Source organism: Oreochromis niloticus, linkage group LG2 (genome assembly GCF_001858045.2).
Source record: "Oreochromis niloticus isolate F11D_XX linkage group LG2, O_niloticus_UMD_NMBU, whole genome shotgun sequence".
Lineage (NCBI taxonomy): Eukaryota > Metazoa > Chordata > Actinopteri > Cichliformes > Cichlidae > Oreochromis > Oreochromis niloticus.
In genome coordinates, this window is record NC_031966.2 from 19,310,329 (window position 1) to 19,329,227 (window position 18,899).

At 38.1% G+C, this 18,899-nt stretch overlaps 2 protein-coding genes across 4 annotated transcripts; both read left to right on the forward strand.

Annotated features, from left to right (window-relative positions):
- The first annotated feature begins 813 nt into the window (after positions 1 to 813).
- adgrg4a (adhesion G protein-coupled receptor G4a) lies at positions 814 to 14,974 on the forward strand. 3 transcript variants are annotated; one of them, XM_013271347.3, is made up of 29 exons: positions 814 to 948; positions 1,063 to 1,183; positions 1,428 to 2,048; positions 3,010 to 3,107; positions 3,186 to 3,244; positions 3,469 to 3,523; positions 3,730 to 3,767; positions 3,858 to 4,006; positions 4,225 to 4,284; positions 4,424 to 4,507; positions 4,865 to 4,947; positions 5,035 to 5,105; positions 5,196 to 5,223; positions 7,004 to 7,026; positions 7,171 to 7,313; positions 7,390 to 7,519; positions 8,303 to 8,409; positions 8,513 to 8,729; positions 8,842 to 9,007; positions 9,369 to 9,521; positions 10,442 to 10,576; positions 10,660 to 10,705; positions 10,889 to 10,992; positions 11,279 to 11,400; positions 12,025 to 12,293; positions 12,952 to 13,057; positions 13,347 to 13,627; positions 13,928 to 14,029; positions 14,153 to 14,974. In XM_013271347.3, the coding sequence occupies exons 2-29, from the start codon at positions 1,108 to 1,110 to the stop codon at positions 14,239 to 14,241; spliced, it is 3,615 nt and encodes a 1,204-aa protein (XP_013126801.1). In that variant the 5' UTR covers positions 814 to 948; positions 1,063 to 1,107; the 3' UTR covers positions 14,242 to 14,974. The 3 variants fall into 3 exon arrangements, with proteins under 3 accessions (XP_013126801.1, XP_019220342.1, XP_013126802.1); XM_019364797.2 differs by having other exon boundaries at positions 3,472 to 3,523; XM_013271348.3 differs by having other exon boundaries at positions 821 to 948; positions 1,066 to 1,183.
- Positions 14,975 to 15,087: 113 nt separating this feature from the next.
- vgll1 (vestigial like family member 1) lies at positions 15,088 to 18,557 on the forward strand. Its single transcript, XM_013271349.1, has 4 exons — positions 15,088 to 15,617; positions 16,022 to 16,224; positions 16,321 to 16,680; positions 17,672 to 18,557. Exons 2-4 carry the CDS (start codon positions 16,035 to 16,037, stop codon positions 17,707 to 17,709), a joined length of 588 nt encoding a protein of 195 aa, XP_013126803.1. The 5' UTR covers positions 15,088 to 15,617; positions 16,022 to 16,034; the 3' UTR covers positions 17,710 to 18,557.
- The last annotated feature ends 342 nt before the right edge of the window (positions 18,558 to 18,899 follow it).

Sequence of the window (18,899 nt, forward strand, 5' to 3'; positions counted from 1 at the left end):
GATTACTAAGTTACACCACACTATGTAATAGTGATACACTTTATGGCCACTTGGTGGCAGTATGAACACACACGCGCACGCACGTGCAATGTGATCAATTTAAAGTCCATTCTTGTTCAAGCCATTTCACCGGCATGGCAGGATATTATGAAATAAAAAATATGTTAATTCATTAAAAAAAGGACAATATTGACATATACAGGTTATTTAGATTGTTTAGGCTTAAAGGAAAGCTGTATGTGGACTTCACGTGTGTCTGCCTGAACACATGTCACACAGAAAAGCTAATTAGGTTTGTTTGAAGAGTTATCACTAGAAGAGAATTGTAAAGTACACGTACAATAACATCAAACACACATTTATGCGCAGGCACACAGATACACACACGCACGTGAATATACTCACATAATTAACCTGGAAATATTCTGGTTGTACAAGAAATTAAAAATTATAACAATATGTTTTGTGTCTATAAAACAAATCTCCTGCGTTAGAAACACAGTCTCCGTATCCATCAGAACAGTTCACAGTAGTATTCGCCCACATGTGGAAATCGGTTTATGGAGGAACCCTCAAAATAAAATTATTATGCATTGAGACAGAAGGAATCTCCTCAGCACATTTACACGAAACAAGTATGTTAAATGAAAGCAGTTCCTGACAACTGTCAACATATCACTTAAACTCGGTGCTGATATTGAACAAATAGGAATTAAATGTGTTTAGAATAAACACTTCTTTTGCTGAGGTTTCATGTGGGCATGGGTTTTGAATTGCCTTGTTTGGTAGTCATGTTTATTGCCTGCGATTAATGAGTAACTCGGCGAACTACGGGGAATAGGGTGTGGAGGTCTTATGGAGTCAAAAGTGACGCTGCCAGCAGTCTGAGGGCTCTGCTTGCTTAAAACTAGTTCATTTTTAGGTTTCAACCACGTCAAGGAGACCATGGTAAGTCTTTTGTCACACATGTATGTTTATTGATAAGTTTTGTTTTCTTTATTTTGGGAGTTTTTTGGGTTGTTTTTTTTTTTAAGGTGAATGAATGTCACTGTCGCCCTTCAGCAGGTGACCACTTGACTCGCACAGAAAGCATTTTCGTCTGCTGCCATGAACTCCATCAGAAGTCTGTCTTCTCTGGCCATCTGTTTCTGTATATTTATGTCAGCTTGTCCTCTGGGTTCAAGTAAGACAAAAAAATATTTAAAATATTGCATGTTGTGCCATAAAATAGTATCTGTAAAAACACAATAATTAAAAAAAAAATAAAAAATCATCTTTTGGGAAAGTTGATATCTAAATTTTAACAAAAATTAACTGTGAGTGATTGAAGAAAAAAAAAAAGGAATTACTTTACTCTATATAATCTGTATTCTGTCTTTTCATATTTCTTTCCATCTGTGTAATTTCCTCCCATGTTTTAATCTCAGCAACCTTTGCTAGTACCAGCCTGTGGGGCAAGAAGCTGGTGTTTCAATTCCAACCATGTTTGTGGCAGTTACACTCGGGGGTTTCGGTACCAGCCCTCCGGGAGCTGAGTGTGTGCATGAGTTTACGTCGCACCGTTTCAGCAGACTGGACAGGTTTTGAATACAAAGCTCCAGGAAACAGAGAGACGCAGCTGGGATTTGGAGGCAAAAATGGAAAACTATTCGTAAAGTTGTTCGGAGAGGAGTGGCAATTTCAAAATAATCTTACAGTGAATGAGTGGCACTCTGTCTGTCTTACCTGGTCGGGGCAAGCTCAGCGACTAAGAATCTCCATCAACAGTACCTTTCTGATTGAAATATCTCTAACAACAAGCCAGCAATTGTCCAAAAACGGCACTCTCACTCTTGGGGTGTCTCATTATGTAAACGCAAATGGTGAAATCCAACCGGAGACTGGCACTAACTTGGTAGGTGAGATTGGTCTGTTTAGGATGTGGGCCAGAGAATGGAGCCTTGGAGAACTGAAAAACCTGAACTGTACAGATGGGGATTTGGTGAGCTGGGACCTAAAGCAGTGGACCTATGACTGCCCTCCTGAGCCCAACATCAACCTACACTGTGGTAAATACATTATGGACTTTTATTTTTGCATTTCACAGTCATCTAGTTTGGACTATGCACAGTTTTCCAGCTAACAGGGAACTTCCCAACAACATAAGCAAGCCTAAAATTCATATTCTGAAATATATTCTTATAAAACATGACTCGCAAGTTTAAAGATAATGTTTTCTCAGTGCAAATTTCTTAAGATATTTTCAGTCTTGAGATGATAAAATATTTTTTGGGAAACTTTCCTCTGTGTGATTTACATTATTTCATATGCAGCACTTTGAGCTGTTGTGTTGTGGACATTTTTGGAGCAACACATTATGGAAAAATATCTGCCCATCTGTAAACTCTTAAAGTGGTGTTCAGATAGCCTTGATGATGCATTCATGGTCCTCAGTCTGTTTTGGTGTCTTAGGCTGAAATGTCAAATATGGCATTTATTCTGGGACTTTTCACCTTACAACATAAAAATTCCAGTTTTTCTCCTGCTGGCCAGTTAAAGATTAGTCTCTCTGGAGTTTGTTTGTTTTCCTAAGCCTGCATGGGTTCTTTCCAGGTGCTCTGCCTTTCTCCCACATTCCAAAGACATGCATGTTGGGTTAATTTTAAAATGGCTATTGGTGAATGTGAGCTCAAATCTTTGTCCATCTCTGTGTTAGAGTTGTGATAGCAGCGTGTCCAGGATGTACCTCCGCTCTCACTCAAAATCTGCTGGGCTAGGCTCCGTCCCTATAGCAAATATGAAAATGGGTGGATGATATTTCAAATGTTGGATATTTTAAATAAAGTTTGGAAAACAGAAAATTACCCACAAGGCATTGTGAGATTGCTCATGACAAAGTTAATCACAGTTTGAACTTATTAAAAATGTTTTGTCCTAAGATGTCCTAAGAGGGGGGGATAATGTTGCAGTTAGTAAACTACAATTTAAGATAAAAACAGTTCATTCGTTCTTCTTTCTATATTTTTTTAGCATGGTCATTCTACACAGTCAAAATGGAGACATGCATATTTAACACTTTAAACCTGGGGAATCTTTTGTTGTCACCGGAGGAAATCTCTAAAATCTGGGTAAGAAAAACCTGCCTGAATGCAAATACCCAGATTTGTCTTTCACAGTAATTGACCGTCTCTGTCCTCTTTTACCAGTTGGAGAGAATTTTACCCCAAAACATATCTATCCATAGCATCTTAGTGTCATCCCCATGGTAAGATGTTTTTTCAAAGCTTATCATTCTCTCAGTACACCTAAAAACGCAGAACGCAAAACTACTAAATAAATAAATGACATACAAGTATCTCAAATTTGTGTTTGAGCATGGCCCTTCAGTTAAATAATAGAAATGCTGTCATTCTAAATGTTTGCTAATTATAACAGCTGTTCTTGAAAACACTCCTGTCTCTAATTTCTGTTCTCTCTGTTCCCATCCAGCAGTAGCTGCCCCATAGTTAATGATTCTGCTACTCTAGACAAAGACCAAACTCAGGTACAATTTGATTTTCAGTGGAAAGAAACAGTAAAGTTCTCAAAAAAGAAACTAATTAATGAATAAATGAAAGTCTTTATTTTTCTGAGGAAGTAATCGTCCTACACAAACCCTGATATCAGTCGTGATGCAAAGAGGGAAACTATAAGCAAATAAAACCACATAACTTTCCAGTAAAGTTCTGAAAGATTTCTGGTTTTTTTCAGGAATTGGAACTGTTATCAAACACAATCTGTGACAACTGGTAAGATGTAATAAAAACCTAGAAAAAACGAGACGGAATCATAAATTACACGGCTGCAAACAAGCTCATGTATTTTGGATTTATTTCTAGTTTCAACTGTGAAGTGCACATAAATGTGAATCCTCCTACTGATGTTGAAGTGGTGCAGGCAGAGATTACAGCATTGCTTAGTTTGCGCTCCCCTTTAAACTTCCTCAATCTGTCAGTTCAGGCCAACGACATCGTTGTACTTCCTGTAGGTGAGTATACTCTGCATAGTTCGCTCACACACACATGCATGTAAAATAACCTTCTTTTGTACTTTAGTGCACTACTGGATTAGCCTAAAATATAAAAATGTATGAACTTTCCATGTGTTTATATTTCACACCCACAGGCATAATTAGAACCAGTGCACATTCCTGCAATTCTAAATACACCTAATTGTACTTAAAGCTTTCTTTCTTTTTCCTTTCAGAGCAATTCTCCACGGCGACAGAACCTGCACCAACTGTCAGCTCCGGTATCGATACACCAAGTGAGCCTGCCTGTAAAAATATAACAATTAGAAGTACATTGTCTAAATCGATTGCACGAAATATGTTTTGTCATGTGAAGCAAAGTCTGCAAGACATTCCTGACAAGCTTTGTTATAAACATATCACTTAAATTTGCAGCGACAGCGCCAACTCTCAGTCCATCAGTTCATCCAGCAAATACGTCAACGACCAGAGAGTCTTTGCATGTCAATGACACTGTTGGTCAGTTCACTGAACGACTCACATAAATCACATTTATGAATTCTATTTGTTCTTGTTTCTTCTTCAGTAAACAGGTTCAACTGTTTACTTTGTTATATCACAAAATGTCCATTCAAATAAATCACTGAATGAAATCAGATGATGGGTGATCTGCACAAGGACACTGTTAAACAATAAAATGTTCACATCAATGTTCATGTAGATTCCCACAGATTAAATTCCTTTCTTTCAAAAAAGTATTGAGAGAGTTTAAGAGGTGTTTTTTTAAAAGTTTAGTTTCACAAGTAATCATAATAGTTACAGTTTTTCAAACACATTGTCAAATTAACTGTTTAACTGTTTTTCCTCCTGCTGTAGAACCAGATCAATTCTTTAGAGTTGATTTGGTCTTAAATATGACTGGCAGCCCTTTGGATCCAAAAGATATCATTGAGAAATGGGTAACACACTAATATAATTGCACTTGAAAGATACTTAGAAAAAAAAGCAAAACAGTTTAAACACATTTCTTTTGTTTTTGGCAAAAGGTGAAAAAGCAGCTAGAAGTGAATAACACGATGAGTGTACTGAATCTTGACATAAAAGAGAATGCTGTCAGGTGGGTAGCAATAGAACTTCATTTTTATTGCACATTTTAGACCCTTTTAACATGTTTGCCATACAAATATGTCTGTCTAATATTTTATAGAAACATGGAGCATTATTCCAATTTAATGGTGAGTACGCGCTCAACTATAGAAGCAAGAGAGGGCCTATAAAGTATAGTAATGTACAGGGTGGGCCATTTATATGGATACACCATAATAAAATGGGAATGGTTGGTGATATTAAAGTCCTGTTTGTGGCACATTAGTATATGTGAGGGGGCAAACTCCTCAAGATGGGTGGTGACCATGGTGGCCATTTAGAAGTCGGCCATCTTGGATACAACTTTTGTTTTTTCAATAGGAAGAGGGCCATGTGACACATCAAACTTATTGGTGATGTTACAAGAAAAACAATGGTGTGCTTGGTTTCAACATAACTTTATTATTTCATGAGTTATTTACAAGTTTCTGACCACTTATAAAATGTGTTCAGTGTGTTGCCCATTGTGTTGGATTGTCAATGCAACCCTCTTCTCCCACTCTTCACACCCTGATAGCAACACCGCAGGAGAAATGCCAGCACAGGCATCCAGTATCTGTACTTTCAGGTGCTGCACATCTCGTATCTTCACACCATAGACAGTTGCCTTCAGATGACCCCAAAGATAAAAGTCTAAGGGGGTCAGATCGGGAGACCTTGGGGGCCATTCAACTGGCCCACGACGACCAATCCACTTTCCAGGAAACTGTTCATCTAGGAATGCTCGGACCTGGCACCCATAATGTGGTGGTGCACCATCTTGCTGGAAAAACTCAGGGAATGTGCCAGCTTCAGTGTATAAAGAGGGAAACACATCATCATGTAGCAATTTCAAATATCCAGTGGCCTTGAGGTTTCCATTGATGAAGAATGGACCCACTATCATTGTACCCCATATACCACACCAAACCATCACTTTTGTTGTTCCAACAGTCTTGGAGGGATCCATCCAATGTGGGTTAGTGTCAGACCAATAGCGGTGGTTTTGTTTGTTAACTTCACCATTCACATAAAAGTTTGCCTCATCACTGAACAAAATCTTCTGCGTGAACTGAGGGTCCTGTTCCAGTTTTTGTTTTGCCCATTCTGCAAATTCTGTGCGCCGATCTGGGTCATCCTCGTTGAGATGCTGCAGTAGCTGGAGCATGTAAGGGTGCCATTTGTGAGTAGCTAATATCCGCCGAAGGGATGTTCGACTAATGCCATTCTCCAGTGACATGCGGCGAGTGCTACGCTGTGGGCTCTTGCTGAATGAAGCTAGGACAGCCACTGATGTTTCTTCATTAGTGACAGTTTTCTTGCGTCCACATTTTGGCAAATCCAACACTGAATCAGTTTCACGAAACTTAGCAAGCAGTTTGCTAACTGTAGCATGGGAGATGGGTGGTCTCGTAGGGTGTCTTGCATTGAAATCTGCTGCAATGACCCGGTTACTGCGTTCACCAGATATCAACACAATTTCGATCCGCTCCTCACGTGTTAACCTCTTCGACGTGTCAATGGCTGTGAACAAAGAGAAACTTGTAAATAACTCATGAAAGAATAAAGTTACATTGAAACCAAGAACACCATTGTTTTTCTTGTGACATTACCAATAAGTTTGATGTGTCACATGGCCCTCTTCCTATTGAAAAAACAAAAGTTGTATCCAAGACGGCCGACTTCTAAATGGCTACCATGGTCACCACCCATCTTGAGGAGTTTGCTCCCTCACATATACTAATGTGCCACAAACAGGACTTTAATATCACCAACCATTCCCATTTTATTACTGTGTATCCATATAAATGGCCCACCCTGTATAATCCATTTTAATATTAGACAAGAATGACTCCATTTACGTTTAGCTGTCTCTGTTTCTTTCTTTAGATTTCTCAGGACCAACCAAAACAGTAAGTGACAACAAATATGGAAGAAAGAAATATATTTATGTCTGGTTTTCTGTAATACTGTAATTCAACTTCATTTATATTCAAATTCAGAAATACTTGTTAAAATCGGTGTCTCTAACTACTAACTGCATATTTCATCATCAGATATTACTGTGCCTTCCATGTTCAGGAATGCAACAAAAACACTGTGGCAGAAATTGAAATCCGAATTCAAGCTGCCTTGGCGTCAAAGTATCAAAATCACTCCATTATTATCCAAACTGTGGAATTGATGATCAGACATATAGGTAAGCTGTATTTCTGATACAATCAAAAACTGAAATCTAGATAAGTTATGGAAGACTAACAGTATTTTTTTTTCAGTGCCAAAAAACTGTTCAGAAGACACTAGCTTCACAATCTATGGAAAATACATATGGCCTGAAACATTTCCACAAAGAATCCAAGTAATGGGATGCATCTCGCCAACATCTGAGAGAGCCTTCAGACTCTGGTAAGACATTATCATATTCCTAATTGGCAGATTTAATATTTGACCAGAGGCAATGACGCTTTAATAGCACTGTTTATCAGACCGTTAGACTGCTTTATTGCTATATAAGAGATTATTACACAATATCCCCCATATAATAACAAAGTAGGCTCATATTTGTTTGTCAATGAGACAAGCTTTATTTTATACATGTCTTGCTATGAAATATCAATTTATCTTGATAATGAAATATGGGGGAAAATAGGGGGTTCTTTCTATCTTCTTTTAACTTATTAAGATCTCTGTGATCTTTGTCAGAACAATCTGTTCTGCACACAGTCAGTTCAGCAAGATGAGGAAAGCTCCTCATATAAGGCCCTGTTCCAGCTACTCCACCCACACCATGTGCAGTTCTGACCCCACACACTGACGGATCCCTGCCAGCCTGCAGCTCAATCTGAAAAAAATCAATTTCCTTTAAGTTGATTATTAGTGTAATGACAAACTTCAGTTTTTTTATGCTTCAATGATTGCATTATCACGACGCGGAAATGAGTGTGTAATAGGGGTAATCAATTTTATGATCTCTTAGTGAAACGTTAAGATTACGCTAAGGTTTATTAAAATCATTATTGGCCCAGGACAGGGTTGTTTTTTTTTCTTCTTCTTTCTTTTTTCTTCCAGAAGCCAAGATATAGATACAGTGCAACTTTGTGCAACAAATTCAATTAGATCAGACCATAAAGATGTTTAATATCCTCTTTTTATTATTTCCTCCTCCCGTCAATTCTCTTGTCTATTTAGTAAGTTAGACATTGAAACTGACACGACCAGATGGGCTGATCCTAACATGAAGAACTGCCACCAACATCTATCAATATCGGACCTTAACAATATCACTGTCACTCCTGGTAAGAGGATCGACGTGCAGTCTGTTTTTATTCCCATTTCTTCACAGCTTCAACACAAGCCAAAAGAACAAAGCAAAAAAACTCTGGTGTTAATGATTTCCAGGTAATGCGGCTGAGGTTGTGGTGGTGATTCAGGACCTTGTAGTTATTCAGTTAGGCAATAGCTCAGAGCTCTCGCCTTCTCACCTGGAATCTGTGGTGGAAAAGCTCAGTGAAGTGGTCGATGAAAGCATCGTTAACTCTGCGGTTGGAGCCAACATCGTCACTATTGTTTCTGATATTCTGCTTTCCAACACTGATGTTACTCCGGTTTCAAACACGTAAGGAAAAATGAAAGTGTGACTCCTGCCCAAGTTTGATGAGCTGTGCATTTCTTCTGAATCCAGTTCTTATTTATATGCTAATCTATATGTTTTTCCTCCTTGCAAAAAGTTTCCTCAATCTGACAGACAGGATGGCGGATAATATGATATTCCAAGGTGAATCTGCTAATTTAACAGCTCCCCCACTGGGGTTTTCCATGATCAATGTGGCTCCAGAGGAATTCAGTGGTCTCACCTTTGGTGCGTCAATTGTTTCACCAACTAAGAACCCTGAGGTGAGAGGTTGGAAATGCTCTAATGAAGAGGGAAGTGAATTTGGCATATTAGAAATTTCCCTTAATTACAAAAGTTAAAAAATATATAAAAAATGCAAAAGTAAATGAAGAGCTATATTTATATTTACTCAGTGCAAAAAAAAAAAAAAGAACAAAAAAGAAAAACAGTTTCCACTTGACTGCCTATAGGATAGATTCAGTTGCAATAATGCCCTTGAAAATACAGGTGCCTGTTTTGAGAAACAGATATTGTGGCCTCGAGCAGTCATGGCAGATTGGGTTTTAACAGGAAAAGCTCCATGATCCATACAGGCAGTTTTAAAGGAGTGTGCAGCAATGTGACCCTGTTTTTCTTTCTCAGATGTTTGTCGACCAGGGCTTTGTGAATAAACCCCATCCCACAGCAAATGCAACAATCTCTTTGCCTTCTGCACTCAATGAATTTTTCTCTACTGGAGAGAGAAATACAACTCGTGTTCAGTTTCAGTTTTATGGAACACACGAGCTTTTTCAGGTACTTTATTCTTCCCGTGTTATTTGTTACATTGTTTGTTAATTGTTGTTCTTGTTATTCTTTCTTCTTCAAAAATCTACAGTTTATTAGGTGTTATATTTACAACTTCGACTTTGGAAAGGTTGCTTTGTTTCTGAAATCTTGATAAATCCATAAAGCTGGAGCGAGGAGAAAATAAACCTAGCGTTACATTAAAACACATGACACAACCACTCACAACTGTAACTAACTAGAGAAAACCAAAAATTATATCTGGCTTACTGTAATAGGGTCAGTTTGAGGTTTCACAGGGATATTAAGTGCCACATAACTTCTTGGCTGGATGCAGTGACCCCCTGTGGTGCCAGACAACCATTTTTTTTACCATCACATAAGAGAGATAGCTAGATTCTGCTATCTTTGGATAGGGTCAGATTAGTTATTTACCTTTTACACTTTTCATACTAACTTTTTCCGCAGGTTCTCAGCTTGATGTTTACCCTACAAACACATTATCAGTTTAATCTATAGCTTATTTTGCAGGCTTAGCTTGATTCTAGAGTACACTAGCCCCCACAAGTGGGAAGTGCAATCGGATGCAGTTTTACTTGTGCATGGTGGACCTGCATTGCTCTGTCATCCTGGCTGAAACTGGCATGATCTGGTCGGAACTGGAATCAAAATAACAGCAGTTCCTTTTACTGGACAGCAGGAAGGTGTTAAGTTGTGAAACCAGTTGAGTTCATTCACAAATTGTTAGAGTAAACCAGTTGAAAGCACATGATCTCAGTGGCAGAATTCTACATATTTCTATATTTACAAATTAAATTAAGAATTCAGTAAATCTTCAATGGCCTTCACAAAACCGTAGCCCCACTATTGTTGCTTTCTACGAGTCTTTAATCTGGTTGTTGATGTGACGGCCGTTTTGTTTTAAACAGGACCTGGACATAAACAATGCGCAGAGCAACTGGACGTTGAACTCATACGTAGTATCTGCCAGCATCAATGACAGCAAAATCATGAACCTGGAAGATCGAGTAGTGGTGACCTTCAGTCATCAAATTCCTAAAAAGGTGACAAACAAATGCTTTTCAGTTTGTGAGTGACATGAAAGTGTATGTGACTCTAACATCATTCCACTTCTCGATATTTACAGCCACTGGACAAAGTACAATGCATGTTTTGGGATTTTCATAAGAATGGTGAGTCAAAAATTCTTTATTACTGGATTTAGTTGATTGACTGTAACTCCGAACCCCTAAATTTAATAAAGCTTTCCAAACTGTTGAGGCTGTGCATCTGTTGATAAGAAGATTTAATCAAACTATGTGCTTGTGTTTGTGTGCATGTGTGGGTGTATCTTTGCTGGTGTGTGTGTGTGTCAGGTGGGCGGGGTGGTTGGAACAGCAGCGGCTGTGAAACCAAGAGTATTTCTCCATATCAGACCAGCTGTCTCTGTGATCACCTCACACATTTTGCTGTGCTCCTGGTGAGTCATTGGTCTGTTTTTTGCTTTATAGATTTAACTAGAAAACAAACTCCTACAGGCGCCAACATACTGTGTGCAATCTGGTCAGTGGTGACTGCCTGGGTATTTTTTTGCCAGGAATGTGAGACAGTGGTATTAAAGTCACTCTGTGTAAAAATAAAATTGTTGTCATATTATTAGTTTTCAAATAGCTGTGAGAGGATAAGCCCTGCTCTCCATGCCTGTGTCTCCTTGATGCCACTGTAGGCGATGCCAGTGTTTAGGTTTTGTTCTTTTTGTGTTTCAGAATGTAGAAAGAACTCCTTTCAGTAAGGTTAATGAACAGATTCTGACAGTGATATCATATATTGGATGTGGTATATCCTCCATCTTTCTCGGCCTCACTCTACTCACCTACCTTATTTTTGAGTAAGTCACTGATACTAATGCTAAGACTACTGACTTTGCATTGCAGTAGATTTGAGCATATGAAATTTGTGGTCAGAAGTTTCCATACACTGATCGTGGGCACAGATTTCATGGTAATTTGGGACTTCTAATTATTTCTGTGAAGTGCTCTTTTTCCAGTGTGAAATGATTGTACAGCATACATCTTTGATGACTTTACAAAACAACACCAATGTGAGTGATTCTGAAGGTTCGACAGTGTCTTTAACTGTACGAATTCAAGACATATCAGCTTCTTGTTATTGATCATGATTGGCTGGTAGTTTCTCTTTACTAGCATAAAAAATGATTTGTTTGGCAGAACTCATTGGCTTGATCAATACTGAGAACTAATATAAATTCTTAAGTTCTTAAATTTGTGTACCCAATTGCGTGGTGTACAGTCATTCCAAAGAAATCATTAAAAGCCCAGAAGTTACCCAAATTAACATAACAGTCATGCTCATAATGAGTGTATGGAAACATCTGTATATGCTGAAATCATGTAGATAAGAGATTAAATCTGTAGTACATAGTAATAATTTTGGAGTGACTTTTAAAGCATCAGTCTGCACTGTGGTCTCATTATCCATTTATTTACCACAGGAAGCTGCGACAAGATTACCCATCTAAGATACTCATCAACCTGTCAGCTGCACTGCAGGGGCTGAGCATGCTCTTCCTTCTAAACGCTTGGCTCTCATCTTTCTCCAGTTATGGTCTTTGTATTGCCACTGCTGCAACGCTCCACTATTTCATGTTGGCCTCATTCACGTGGATGGGCCTGGAAGCTGTGCACATGTATCTCGCATTGGTCAAAGTCTTTAACACATATATTCCCTCTTATATCCTCAAGTTCTGCATTACAGGATGGGGTAAGGAAACATTTCTATGTGCCCCTTTCTGTAGAAACAAAATTCCTCTGCTAGGTGGCTTTCACTGACAGATTGGGTACATTAATGGATCTTGATTGGTTGGGGATGGAGTTAAACTTTACTTTTGGACTTGCAACTGAATAAATTTCCCCAAAACATCCAAAATGTGTTCTTGAAATACATTTCTCAGGAATGTTTTGTTCACTCCTACGCAAATAGTCATTTTAAGTTTTGGTATTGGCTTATTTATGCTCTCAATGTGAAAACGATTGAAGAAATTTAACCTCCTAGGACCTGGCGTCCACATATGTGGACATCACATTTTGGGTTATTAGGCCAAAATACTTAATTTTGCTCTACAAGGACCTGATATCCACTTACGAGGACATTATACTGCTACTGTTCTATCGAAATTTTTTAACAAATATCCTTATATATGGCTCTCATTTTTCTTAGAAACAAAAATCAGGTAAAAAAAAAAAATCTGGTAATTCTTTGTGTTTACATTCATCAGGTCCCAATCAGCCCAAATATCAAAGAGAAATTAAAAATGCATGCCATGGAAGAAAAAGTTTCAAATTAGATCAAAATAATAAAATGGGGTTAGGATTAGGTTTGGGATGAACAAACAGAATAAAGTTGACTTGTTTTCTCACAGGTATTCCTGCAGTAATAGTGAGCCTGGTGCTGGTCATAGATAAAGATGCCTACGGCAGTCTTGCTGATGCAGAAAATGAAATAGTCCTTGATTCCACTGAAACATTGTAAGTACTGCAGTTCCGCAATATTACTGATATAAATACTGGATTAGAAATATAATTAGTGTAATAAGCAAATAAAGAGAATGCTAATTTGCACTTGTTAGTTTGTGTGGATGAACATAAAATATGAAAATAATGAGGCTGTGGTGTCCAATTTACTATGTGCGTTTGAGTTGATGAACCAGTCATCTCACAGCAGAAGCCTGGATAAATGAATGGCACTGATGGGATTGCAATAGCTCACTCTTTAAACTACATTTTGACTTATCTAGTTCTCCCTCTCTTCCTACAGCTGTTGGATACAGAATGACGTTGTCTTCTTTGTGACAGTGGTGGCATTTATTGGTCTGACCCTGTTGTGCAACATGTCCGTCTTCATCATGGTTCTGATCCAAATTAAACAGATTGGGGCCAATAAGCTGTCCGCAAACAGCCATGGCTCTGTGCTGGACTTGAAGGCGGTCGCCAGTCTCACAGTTCTGTTAGGCCTCACGTGGTCAATTGGCTTTTTTTCATTTGGGCCTGCCAGAGTAGTCCTGGTGTACCTGTTTGTTTTCCTCAACAGTTTGCAGGGTAAGTCTGAGTTGTAGTTGCTATTAATTTGATACTAGCTGCACAAGTTTGACTAATTTCCATTGCTCCTGTAAATATGTTCCCTAATGTTCCAGTAATTTTCTAATTGTGTTAGGGTTTTGTCATCTCACAAAGATTTTTCTTTTTAGAATTAGCTCAAGTGTTAGAAATCTTTAAGAGTGTTGTCAAAGCTAAAAGAAAAAGATGAACTAAAACATAAATTTATATAATACCTAATGTCAAACTGAGTGAAATTGAATGTCTCTGTTGTTCTCATTCTGTTTTGTTTATTTTGTAAAGGCTTCTTTGTGTTTTTGTTCCACTGCCTGATGAAGGAAAATGTGAGGAAACAGTGGAGAATCCACCTGTGCTGTGGACGTTTTAGACTCAGTGAATACTCAGGTATCTACCAAAACAGTGCATTTTGACATATGACACGCTGCAGCATAATAGCCACATGGTTGACAGGAAGCATTTTCAAGTTAGACAACCCAGTTTTTTGTATTTCTTGTCTTCTGTGTTCAGACTGGAGCCGCTCTGTGACAGTCGGTGACCGATCCAAAAAGAAGAATCTCGTTAACTCGGATTCGGTCGCTTCTGGCAGCTCTCAATAAGTTTCTGACTCCTCAGCAGCAGCAGCAGCAGTAACTCGCCACTAGGGGGCATGAATGGGCATCTGGATGAAGTCTTCAAAGTTTTCACAGTTCCGTTGTTGAATTACAAACAGAAACAGAAAGGTTCAAAGACAAACTCCCCGGTGCAACTAATGTGCAGGGAAAGCTGAAATATAGCTCAACTTCACGGATAAAATGGGTCCAAAGCCATCACTTAAATTCAGTCATGAAAATTAAGCACTGCTTTGAGGCTCTGAAAATAAAAATGCACACTTTTGAAAAGTGCGCATCCATTACGAAATCAGTAAAGTGTAAAAGGCGTACAATTCATTTTAAAGGTTAAAATGATTCATTTTCACATCCTTGCATTGTAGTGCTGTTTAAGAAATGTTTCTTTGTAACAAAGCAAAATATAAGGTTTTTAGTAAATGTAATGTTCCGCACACTAGATTATTATTATTATGTCATGCAAATATTGGAGAGTAATAGTCGTTTTTAAGGTACGATTAATTTCAATAGGATTATAATGTATTAGGGATTTAGCTGACTTCTTAGAGTATATTTTCTGACATCCTATAAAGGATTTGTCACGGCTTACCACTTTATACTGACAGTTTAGCTCTCGGATCGTTCAGTCGGTGCACCTTTGAGTAACAATGTTTTGTGTCTGCATGCATGACGAGATTTAACCTATGACCTGATTTTTTCTCTAAGTAAAATTAAATAAAACTGAGCACGTCTCTTTTTTTAAAAATGATTGGAAATGGCTCTGATTTTGTTTAGCTTCATTTCAGTGATTACTTTAGTTCTGATGATACTCTTGTGTTTCTCTGACAGTCAAAATGATACCAGACGAACTACACTTACACAGATTTTGCATTTATTTTTATAGTGCAGAGAGCTCCATCTAAGTGATCTGTGAAACACATTGGTATTATTTAAAAATGATTTAAAGTTGGATTTTTCTGCTGCCTGATGTGCTGTTTGGGAAACTTAAAGCTCAAGTCACTTACAAGCTACAGTTAAACTCAAACCCCTTTTTGAAACAGGGACTGCATATTGTTTTAATAGCTTGTCGTTCAGGTTCTGAGGAAACCTGCTCGATAGCATTCTGTTCATAGCTGTGTGTTCATGAGTGCTCACACGCCCACCCAGGCTACCACATCCAGTAACTTTAGAGGCTCTGCGAGGGGAACGTTTTGTCTTAAGCAGAAGAGAAAACGCCTGGCGTGGGTTCTTGGAATCAAATAGATAACTCTGGTGTTTAAACAAAAGCCAAACGACATCTTTTTTTCAATTGCTGCTCATCATTACTTTGATCAACCAGTCAATGCTAGGTTGCACTCCTTGCTCACCTTTGGTCATCATCAGGTCAGGTAAGAAAAACAAGCTACTAAAAATATAAGTGAAACGTTTTTATTAGTTCAGTCGTCTTACATGGAAGTTATTCTTTCTGTTCACACAACAGGTCGAATGAGGTTTTCATACTGTATGTATATCTCAATCTTTGATACTTTTAAGCTACACTGACTGACTTTTTTAACAACCCGTACGCATTATTAAGCATTTCAGGCCTCTGATTTTGAAATATTTGATCACACATGCATAGTTTCTATATTTTCTTACTACCAAGTGTCATATTATATGATAAGTGTTTTTGTCTTAATTTTTTTTTATTGTTATTATTGTCATTCGGTGCATTGATTTTGTTTTGATGCAATGCTTGTTATCATTTTAAATTTAGGTGTCCTTTCAAAATTATGTATTATCTGTTCACCAGTCACAGCTGACCCATGGAGAGCAGAACAGACAGTCCGATCGCTGTTAGCGTGGAGGAGCATTCCAACTTTGTCATCCTGACATATTTCCAGGGGGACATTAACAGCATGGTGGATGCTCACTTCAACCGTGCTCTCAAGAAAGATTACAATGCTAAGGAATCAGCAATAAAGACAAAGAAACACTGTAAAACTATTAAATTGGGTGAGAGTATAAACTTAACACTACATGGCTTCACTCTAACAGTAGACTCAGTCAGTTTTATCTTCATTCTTTGACTGTCTGTCTTTGTCTCTACAGAGGACACAGCAAGCGCTTGTCAGAGCATTGCTATTGACTCCTACTCAGTGTCACAGGTCTCCCCTGCATCACAACGTCTGCTGACCATCACCGCTCCAAACACTGCTTCTAGCTCCTGGTCTACATTCCCTACCAGGACAGGAGAGGGCCCAGGGTTGTCGTCCATTGCATACTCCCTGTCCCCAGATGGGTTGAGTCTCACTGGTCAGCAGTATGCCTCATCCCTCCTCAATCTACTGCACAGCGACCGGGGTGAAATGGGACCAGTTGCCTCCAGTTCCAAGCCCGAGCTCCTTCCCAGCTGGACAATACCTCAAGGGTTTAGAGAGTCTGTGGACCCTGCTGTAGCCTTTGAACCTGGTAATTCTGCAGCTGTAATACAGAATGTTTACAAAGGCTTCCACACAGGAAAATGATGTAAATCCTTCTTGGATAGAGAACTGTCTTAGAATAAGGTTAAAAAAATCCCTCAGAGGTTCGAAAAAATATATAAGGAGGCATAAAAGTAAATTCAGAGAAAGACAGGTTGCAATAATAATTAGTTAGAGTAGCTAATTAAAAACTTAAAAAAACTACTGCACTCACAGAAGCAACTAAATATTTTGAATTGACATACTTAATGTTTTCTGATTAGAGGGTTTAAGATTTTCACTTATTTAAGATGATTATAATCGCTGTAAACTGTCTTCTGCGGTTCAGAAGGAGATTTTAAAAGTCTCTTGGAGTCAGTGCAGTTTCGTGGCATCTTTGCATTATTTTCATGAGCTGTTCCAAATTTCACTGTTCCATTATTTTTTAACAGGTTCCAGTATTTTGGATTTTGGCATGTATTCAGGAATATAAGTAAAAATACTTCATTTCACTAGTTTCATTTCACAACCAAAGCAAAAACAAGAAAAATGAAGTTAACACATTAAATCAATATCATTAGTATTCTTAAATTATCTCTGATACAACTGAATTAACAGGAAAAAGAAGCATGCTTTATATTCCCATAAGAGAGTATCCATGCACCATTTTGCACCTGATTCACATTTAATATAAATTATTTATTAAGAAGGTGACCACTGTGGAGGTCTGCAGATGTGCCAGAGATTATTATAGAGATTATTATACTACAGTAGCCTAATTGTTTTTTGGAGTTTTTTAAACCCCAAAAAGTTGACACTTAATACTATAGCTTCCTTACTTGTAGCACTTAAGAGTTTTGTGCACTTTATTATAAAAATTGCTTCTCTGTTAAAAAATAAAACATACAAATATATCACATTATATATTGCAGCAACATTTTACTGAACAGACTTTATTTTGCACATGCTTTAGAACTAAGCATTTGTCCTCCTTTTGTCAGGACGGCATCTGGAAAAGAAGGACTTGTACTGGTACTGAAGGGAAAACAGCTTCATCTACTCCGTGAACCTGTGGCTCTGTAAAGCCACCTGTCTTTCTGTAGCCGTTTGTACTTGTTCGACGGGCCCGCGAGGATCATCTGAAAATGAACTGAGAGGAAAAAGCTGTGTGAAATGACCTCAGTGCCTTGGCATGTAGTAACTGGAATAATCTTTCTAAAAAAGAACAGTCTCTGACAAACTGGTTCTTCAACTCCGTCATTCCAGAGCACTGTATGTGCTGCTGCTCTGTTTGTGGTGGAGTTGAATGAAGGGTTTTCTTTCGTGCCTTTTTAGGCATTTTTAGTGGGCATACTTCAGTAAATAGGCCAGTATTAAGGATGAACATGTTGTAAATGTAAAATTTTGACATAACTACTAATTAATTAATTAAAGTTTGTTTGGATTGGACCTTTAGTTGAAGTGACAATATTTTATGTACATAGGAACAGACGAATGAAGGATAATGGTACTGTAATAATACATATTTTCTGTAATACTGTCGAGGTAAGGTGTCTGATGGTGTAACATAAAATCAGATATACACAGTAGACAAATAAAACTCTCAGATGTCATCCAATGCTAAACAGACATAATATTTTCATTCTGGCTTCAAAAGTAATGATCATGCAACAGATAATCATGTAAAATGAACAATGCTGACACCTTTTGGCATGTTTTAGAGCTTTTGTAAGAGCATTTACCCAAATAATGAACTTAAACTTTGATTCTTTAAAGAACATTTGTTATTATATTTGTGTTATTTTACTTAAATATAAGTTGTATGACTTTTAATTACAACTACTACAGCTACTTGTACTTTAATAAATGATGTGAATATTTCTTCAACTGCTGCTTCTGATTTACTTAAACATTAGTTCATATCACAAAAAGTGTTATCCATCCATCCTCCTCTTATCCTTTTCAGGGCTGTGGGGGGACTGGAGTCTATCCCAGCTGTCTCGGGGCGAGAGGCAGGGTACACCCTACACAGGTCACCAGTCTGTCGCAGGGCTAACACATAGACACAGACAACCATTCACACTCACACCTATGGGAAATTTACAGTAATTTCCAGTTAACCTATCCCCACTAACAGCATGTCTTTGGACTGTGGGAGGAAGCCACAGTACCAGGAGAGAACCCACACAAACACAGGGATACATGCAAACTCCACACAGAAAGACCCCG

Excerpts from the sequence above, each read along its gene's own strand:
- adgrg4a (XM_013271347.3), top strand. The coding sequence starts at position 1,108 with ATGAACTCCATCAGAAGTCTGTCTTCTCTGGCCATCTGTTTCTGTATA. Across the intron at positions 7,027-7,170 it reads TCTCAGGACCAACCAAAACA|ATATTACTGTGCCTTCCATG; the intron begins GTAAGTGACAAC and ends TTTCATCATCAG. Across the intron at positions 13,628-13,927 it reads TTTCCTCAACAGTTTGCAGG|GCTTCTTTGTGTTTTTGTTC; the intron begins GTAAGTCTGAGT and ends TATTTTGTAAAG.
- vgll1 (XM_013271349.1), top strand. The coding sequence starts at position 16,035 with ATGGAGAGCAGAACAGACAGTCCGATCGCTGTTAGCGTGGAGGAGCAT. Across the intron at positions 16,225-16,320 it reads CTGTAAAACTATTAAATTGG|AGGACACAGCAAGCGCTTGT; the intron begins GTGAGAGTATAA and ends TTGTCTCTACAG. Across the intron at positions 16,681-17,671 it reads TGCTGTAGCCTTTGAACCTG|GACGGCATCTGGAAAAGAAG; the intron begins GTAATTCTGCAG and ends TCCTTTTGTCAG.